The sequence below is a fragment of the Mobula hypostoma genome, chromosome 30 (genome assembly GCF_963921235.1).
Source record: "Mobula hypostoma chromosome 30, sMobHyp1.1, whole genome shotgun sequence".
Taxonomy (NCBI): domain Eukaryota; kingdom Metazoa; phylum Chordata; class Chondrichthyes; order Myliobatiformes; family Myliobatidae; genus Mobula; species Mobula hypostoma.
In genome coordinates this window covers 7,335,292-7,343,385 of record NC_086126.1, presented here as the reverse complement: position 1 = coordinate 7,343,385, position 8,094 = coordinate 7,335,292, and the positions used below count along the sequence as shown (strand labels likewise).

The 8,094-nt window shown below is 53.5% G+C and overlaps 1 protein-coding gene across 1 annotated transcript; it reads right to left on the bottom strand.

Annotated features, from left to right (window-relative positions):
- LOC134339823 (proton-coupled zinc antiporter SLC30A1-like) lies at nt 1-6,916 on the bottom strand. The gene is made up of 3 exons (XM_063036654.1): nt 5,888-6,916; nt 2,666-3,359; nt 1-263 (listed from the first exon to the last, which is right to left on the bottom strand). The coding sequence occupies exons 1-3, from the start codon at nt 6,351-6,353 to the stop codon at nt 5-7; spliced, it is 1,419 nt and encodes a 472-aa protein (XP_062892724.1). The 5' UTR covers nt 6,354-6,916; the 3' UTR covers nt 1-4.
- Nucleotides 6,917-8,094: the final 1,178 nt, after the last annotated feature.

Here is an 8,094-nt window from a genome sequence, read left to right as displayed (position 1 = left end):
TTATTTATCGCACGTACGTCGAAGCATACAATATCCCTGGCATCTTCCCCCCACCCCCACAGTCCCAAAGAAGGGTCTCGGCCCGAAACGGCGGCTGTTTATTCGTGACAAACGGACGCTTCCTGCTGACTTCCTCCAGCGTTTTGTGCGCATTGCGTTTTAGAGTGCGTCGATGGCCTTCACGGTCCGAGGACGTGCTGGGGGCAGCCTGCAAGGTCCCGTCAGGTCTAGGGAATCTTGGCCTTCGAGAGATATTGAGGCCCCTGGTGGAGAGAAAGGAGGAGGTGTGAAGCAGGTACAGGCAGACAGGTAGAAACGAGGTGCTTGAGGAGTGCTAGGAATCAAGAGAACACTTGAGGAAACCAGGAGGGCCAACAGAAGGCATGAGGTTAGTCTATCAGACGAGGAAAAGGAGAATCCTTATGGTTTCTACTAAAAAGATAGCAAGGGACAAAACTGGTCCTGTGAAAGGTCAGAGTGGTCATCTATGTGTGGAGCTGAAAGAGATGGGGGAGATCTTAAATGGGTTTTTTCTTCGCATCTGTATTTACTCGGACACAGTCTATGCAAGTGAGGCAAAGCAACAAAGCTTTACAGATTACAGAGGAGGAGGTGTTTGCTGTCTTGAGGCAAATTTGAAGACCCTAACCCAGAGTTACACACTGACTTCGGATCTTTGCGGGAATGGGACCCGTTCTCAGGGTTTCAGGACCGGCCGTCGTTCGGCACGCCAAAGGGTTTGGCCTGAGAGTCCGGCTCGCATTCGGAAGCCTGAGACCTCAGGGCTCCGGAGACGGGTGGATTGAGGGTTGGTGTTGCACGTGTCGTCGGGGGAGTCGGGAAATCCACTGCTGCTGCTCGCCCGGAGACCCCGAGATCTTTGCGATCTCCAGGCACAGAGCTCGAAAAAAAAAGTGACGTAACGGGCTTTTAACATTGTAAACCAGAGCAGTTTGTTATGTCTCCCAGCTTGCTGGGAAAATGGAGACACCTCCCTCTCCCTTATTAGGGAGAAAGAGAGAGCCTGTGGTATGTCGAATACCGGGTGAAGCGCAAAGTCTTTGGAGTACTGCAAGTCTGTGTCTTTGCTGTTGCTTTGCTCACGCTTGAGTGCTCTGTGGCGGGTGGCGGGTGCTGATGCTTTTTTTTGCCAGTGGAGGGAGGGAGGGGGGATTGTTGCTTACTGCCGCTTACGCTTGTGAGGGGGGAGCTGGAGGGGGGACTTTGGGGTCCTCACGTGCAACTGTCATTCATTCGTTGGGGGCACTTCTCTGTTTTCATGGATGTTTGCGAAGAAAAAGAATTTCAGGATGTATATTGTATACGTTTGTCCGACATTAAATTGAACCTTTGAATTCGAGCGGACAAATTCCCAGGGCTTGACAATGTGTTCTGTCAGACCCAGTGCAGAAATTGCCGGGACCATAGAGGAGATATTTAAAACATCCTTAGCAATGGGTGATGTGCCAGGGGATTGGATGATAACTAGCGTTCTTCCGTTTAAGAAAGGCTCTAAGAATAAGCCAGGACTTTGTAGGCCGGTGAGCCTGACATCAGTAGTGAGAACGTTATCGGGAAGTATTCTAAGGGAACGGACATACGAGTGTTTGGATAGAAGGGGACTGATTAGAGATAGTCAGCTTGGCTTTGTGTGTGGCAAGTCGTGTCTGACCAAGCTTTTAGATTTTCCAAGTAAGTTTACAGGGAAAAGTTGACGAAGTCCTTCACGGGAGGTTGGTCAAGGAGGGTTAGTTGCTTGATGTTCAAGATGTGGTAGTAAATTGGATTAGACGTTGGTTTCACAGGAGAATGGTTGCCTCTGCCAGCGGAGAGCCGTGGGGAGTCGGTGCTGGGTCCGCTGTTGTTTGTCATCTGTGTCAACGGTCTGGATGGTAATGTGGTTCACTGGGTCAGCAAATTTGAGGACAATAGCAAGATTGGTGCTGCAGTGTCAACATAGAAGGTAATGAAAGCTTGCAGTGGGATCTGGACCAGCTGGAAAATGGGCTGAAAAATGGCAGGTGGAATTTAATACAGACAAGTGCGAGGTTTTGCACTTCAGTAGGACCAACCAGGGCAGGTCTTACACAGTGAACGGTAGGGAACTGAGGAGTGCGGCAGAACAAAGGGATCTGGGAATACAGGTCCATAATTCATTGAAAGTGGCGTCACAGGTAGATTGGGTCATGAAGAAAGCTTCTGGCACATTGGCCCCTCATAGATCAAAGTCTTCAGTACGGGAGATGGGGTGTTGGGTGTTGAAGTTGCACAAGATGTTGATGAGGCCTAATTTAGAGAATTGTATCCAGTTTTGATCAGCTACCTACAAGAAAGATGTCAATCGGGTTGAAAGAGTGCAGGGAAAATTTGCAAGGATGTTGCCTGACTTGAGAACCTGAGTTATAAGGAAAGGTTGAATAGGGTAGGACTGTACTCCCTGGAATGTAGAAGACAGAGGAGATTTGATAGAGGCGTACAAAATTACGGGGCAAAGATAGGGTAGATGCTTGTGTAGCTTTTGATTGATTCTATTGTGCTTATTTGTTCTACTGTAAATTCCTGGAGCAGAATTAATCGTAAAGTAGTGATTGGTACTTTGATGGTAAGATTATTTTAAACTTCAAACTTTGATTAGACAGTAGTCTCGCACTCGGTGCTGACGTACCCGGAGAGGGGAGCGTCGGCCAGCATGGAGTTCTCCCGGGCCCTGCGGCCTACCCCGTCTCCTGAGCAACACAGCCTGGAGGCACAGCTCTCCTCGCACGCCAGCGCGCAGCCCAAGCCCCGCCCCGCGGCCCTGCCGAGCTCCGGCTGCACCGTGGCGGCCTGGAAGCCCTCCCGCCTGAAGAAGGCCCCGGCCCGCCCGGCCGCCCCCGCCTCCCGGCACCGGACGTGGGCGGTGGCCACCAGCTGCCGGCCGGCCAGCCGCCACACGTGGAGCTCATGAACGGCCACCACCCCCTCCACCCTCAGCAGCCGCTCCCGCAGCCGGTCCACGTCCAGGCCGCCGGGGACCGCCTGTAGCAGGATCAGCCCCGACTCCCTCAGCCGGGGGCAGGCTGCCCACAGGGCCTTGCAGACCACCCCCAGGCACAGGGCCGGGTCCAGGCGCAGCAGCCAGCAGGGCCCGGCCCTTACCTCCCCCTCCCCGTCACATTGCTCCCTGGGGCACGCCAGCCAGGCGGCATAGTGGGCCAGTGCGCTCAGCAGAACCAGCACCGATCCCAGGGCGTCCCCCAGCACGTGCGGGGAGGCTGCCTGCCAGCCGAGGCGCCCCTCTTCACCGGGTTCCCGTAGGTCCTCTCCCTGCCAGCTCTGGCTCTCTCCCAGGCCTCTGGTCGCCGTCTCGCTGAGGAGGTCTGCAACGACAGAAAGATGCAAGCATCAGGCCTTCGTCCAGCCCCTTCCCCTCACAACTCTGAAAGGTCGAGGTGGAGAGGCCAAACAGCCACCTGGACTATAGGCCTCAGGCCTGGTTACAGGAGATGCCCAGACTTGCATGGTACAGGGTCAGACCCTGGGGAGCAATGCTTCCAGGATGCCCACACAAACTCTTTATGTTGGCTCCTAGCTTTGTCTACCCACGTGACAGACACGGCCCATAATACACCGGGCTGGAGCAAGGAAGGCCTCGGCCTTCTCCGCAGGGGGCTGAGAAAGATCTTGGTGTAGAATGTCACTAGGCAGAAGCAAAATTTATAAAATTTCTAATATTCTGCTGTCTGATTCTTCAAAGACAATACTTTTAGTCTCCTCCAGACCAGGTCCATGCTACAAACAGGCTCACCGTATCTGCCCTCTAAGTTCACCAGAGCCCCAGCTCCTGCACTCAAACAGCGCGACTATGGGCGATGTCCTTCAGATGGATCAAGAAACTACTTGTTTGCCGTCTTCCTTTTCTTTCAAAAGGTGGTTCTGCTGCTGCAGGAGCCTGTGGTCTACATTTTGGTGGTGGTGTGTTTTCGGGCCGATTTAGCAATCTGGCGCTTTGTTGTCTCTGAGGGGCCTTCGAGAGGCTTCAGGCTAAGGGCGCGGCCTCGAGGCCAAGCAGCTCACGCTCGACCCCATTTCCCGCCGATTAAAGCACTCAGGAAGTTTCAAATCATCGAAGCGATAGTGCGGAAGGCGAGGGGTGTGTTCAGCGCCGTCTACCCGCCTCTCACTCACTGCTGTTGGAGGAGGGTGGCTGTGTGTAGCTCCTGCTCCTGAAGTAAGGTCCCTGTTTGTGTTCTCTCTCTCTCACTCATCCACTCTCGACCCCCCCCACTATTGCCAGCCCCTCCCTCATCCACTCTCGACCCCCCCATCCACTTTCACCCCCCTCCTCCCTCGTCCACTCTCGCCCCCCTCCTCCCTCGTCCACTCTCGCCCCCCTCCTCCCTCGTCATTCTCACCGCCCCCTCATCCCTTGTCCACTCTTGCCCCCCTCCTCCCTCGTCCACTCTCGCCCCCCTCCCTCATCCACTCATCCCCCTCCATCATCTACTCTTGCCGACCTCCTCCTGAGAAGGATGAGAGGGGATCTGATTGAAACATATAAGATTATTAAGGGATTGGACACGCTGCAGGCAGGAAGCATGTTCCTGCTGATGGGTGAGTCCAGAACCAGAGGCCACAGTTTAAGAATAAGGGGTAGGCCATTTAGAACGGAGTTGAGGAAAAACTTTTTCACCCAGAGAGTGGTGGATATCTGGAATGCTCCACCCAGAAGGCTGTGGAGGCCAAGTCTCTGGATGTTTTCAAGAAAGAGATGGATAGAGCTCTTAAAGATAGCGGAATCAAAGGTTATGGGGATAAGGCAGGAACGGGATACTGATAGTGGATTATCAGCCATGATCACAGTGAATGGCGATGCTGGCTCAAAGGGCCGAGTGGCCTACTCCTGCACCTATTGTCTATTGTCTCTCTCGTCCACTCTCGCCCCCCCCCAAACTCCCTCGTCCACTCTCGCCCCCACCCCCCGTGCTGTCGGAGGACGGTGTTGGAGTTCTGGGTCTTGGGCAAGGTTTAATGATGTGGTTTGCCCCCTTAGACTCTCGTTCACATTATGATGTGTCTCCGGTCTCTCCCTCTTGCCTCGTTGCCACTCCGGGCGATTCCGGGGCGGCCGGCAGATAACGAAGTCCGCCGGACCCTTCCGATTTGGCGGCAGAGGGAGAGACGGTGGCACCGTCTGAGAGGCAGCCGGACAGTTCCCCGAAATCCAGGGCGCAGAGATCAACAGAGCTAATGCAGAAGTGGGCAGGTGCAACGGGATGGCGGGGGGTGGGGGGGGGGAATTGGACACGGTGGACCGCAGCCCGAAAACTTCCGTTCATTCCACGCAGTGAGGCCGCCCCCGCCCCCCCCCGGGCTCCGCTCTGTGATGAGCCGAGAAGCGGCGGATTTCTACAGACTCACTTTTGTCCCGAGCTCTGTTGCTCGCTTTCATCGTCTGCACAATTTGTGTTCTTCCCTCCCCACCGTCTCTCTCTCTCTCTCGCTCTGCACGCTGGATCTTTGTTGGTCTTTTTAAAAAAAAATCCCAATAACTTTGTATCAATACTATGTTATGTTTATCATTATGAAACTAATGAAAAGATTGAAAAAGGAAAAAAACGGGTTCTTTCGGGTTTCTTGTCGCGTGGCTGCCCGTAAGTAGCTACATCTCAAGGTTGTATAAATTTGATAAACAGGGCACTCTAAGCTTCTGGCAGTTTGAAAAGAGAGTTCAACAGCAACTAACGAAACACAACAGATTTTGTCGATATTGGAAATCGAGAGGGAGAGAGGGACACACGGGAGTTACTCAGCAGGTCGGGCAGCATCTATGGAGAGGAATAAGCGAGTCGCGGACGTTTCGGGCAGAATGAACGACAAACCAGAAGGGAAAAAGGGGGCATCTTACCTTGGTTTTCCTGCGGGCGCCTCTTGCCTGCGGAGGGCCAGTCTTGCGGGGTGCTGCCTCTCCTGAAGAGGTACAGGGCACCCAGGTCGACCAGGAGGCTGGTTAACCCGACCCCCAGTAGCACCCCGGGGCGCCGCACGGGGTGAGGCTGCAGCACGCTCTCCACCGCCTTGCCCAGCACGGCGAAGCAGACCCCGGCGAGGAAGACCGCCTGCACCAGGGCCCCCAGGGGCTCGACCCGCAGCCAGCCGAAGGTGTTCCTGGCCCCGGCGGGCGCCCGGCCGCCCGCGTTCAGCCTCAGGGATGCCTGCAGGGTGCCGAGCCCCAGCAGCGCCGAGAAGGTGTGGAAGGACCGGGAGAGCAAGGTGAGGGAGCCGCACACCTTACTGGCGGCCAGCTGCAGCAGCCAGACGGCCAGGGTGAGGGCGAGCATCAGCGGCAGAGCCCAGCCGCTCCGCCTGCCCATGGCCGAGCGCCGCCTCTCGCATTCTCCGCTCTCCCCTTTCTGGAACTGTGCACACGGGTCGAAAAACCTTCTCTCCGCACGGAACCAACTCGGTGGCAAGTTTGCAAGAGAAAAAAAATCGCCGAGTTTCCCCGCACGACGAGGCTGTGATCTGCCAGCCCGCAGCTCGCGTTTTTTAAAGGACCCGAACAATCATCATTCTTTTAAAACCCCCGAGAGTTCCTCTCTGCCTCTAGCTTGTTTTTACTGGATTGTAACTTGCATTTAGATTAGATTCAACCTTATTGTTATCGCGCCGAGTGCAGATACAAGGCCAATGAAATGCAGCTGGCGGCTGACCAGAAACGCAAAGAGTAGTGTTATTTACACGATAACTGCAAATAACAAATAAGTGCTACAACACACAAATAGAAAAGTCCTGAGACTGTACAATACGGGTGCGATACTGCTTAGCGCTGTGATGTGAGGTTCAGCAGTGTCACAGCCTCAGGGAAGAAGCTCTTCCTGTGCCTGCTGGTGCGGGAGCGGAGGCTCCTGTAGCACCTACCGGATGGGAGGAGAGTAAAAAGTCCATGGTTAGGGTGAGATGCATCCTTGATAATGCTTTTCGCCCTGCCCAGGCACGTTTATGGTAGATGTTCTCAATGGTGGGCAATTGGGTGCCGATAATCCGCTGGGCAGTTTTCACCACACGCTGGAGTGCTTTGCGGTCCGATACGGGACAATTGCCATACCACACTGAGATGCAGTTGGCGACTATGCTCTCAATGGTACAGCGGTAAAAGTCCGTCAGTATCCTGGGACAGAGGTGAGCTTTCTTGATGCTCCGCAGGAAATAAAGGCGCAGTGGGTTTGTTTTCATCTGCCCGACATGCTCTTTGTGTCTGACTTCTCGCATTTTCTGCAAGTTTCGACTTTAAATCCGCATTTGCTTGGTGTATGTGAGCCTCTGCCACAATTGGTTCGGCCAGGCCGGTTTGCAATTTTGTTCATGCTCGCTGCAACTCAATTGCATCTCTGTCTGCAGTTTCCATTGAAACAGCAATTTCCACTGCTCTTTTAAATAGTCATAGTCATAGTCATACTTTATTGATCCCGAGGGAAACTGGGTTTCGTTACAGTTGCACCAACCAAGAATAAAGTATAAATATAGCAATATAAAACCATAAATAGTTAAATAATAATATGTAAATTATGCCAGATGGAAATAAGTCCAGGACCAGCCTATTGCCTCAGGGTGCCTGACCCTCCAAGGGAGGAGTTGTAAAGTTTGATGGCCACAGGCAGGAATGACTTCCTATGATGCTCAGTGTTGCATCTCAGTGGAATGAGTCTCTGGCTGAATGTACTCCTGTGCCCAACCAGTACATTATGTAGTGGATGGGAGATATTGTCCAAGATGGCATGCAACTTAGACAGCATCCTCTTTTCAGACACCACTGTCAGAGAGTCCAGTTCTGTCCCCACAACATCACTGGCCTTACGAATGAGTTTGTTGATTCTGTTGGTGTCTGCTACCCTCAGCCTGCTGCCCCAGCACACAACAGCAAACATGATCACACTGGCAACCACAGACTCATAGAACATCCTCAGCATCGTCCGGCAGATGTTAAAGGACCTCAGTCTCCTCAGGAAATAGAGATGGCTCTGACCCTTCTTTTAGACAGCCTCAGTGTTCTTTGACCAGTCCAGTTTATTGTCAATTCATATCCCCAGGTATTTGTAATCCTCCACCATGTCC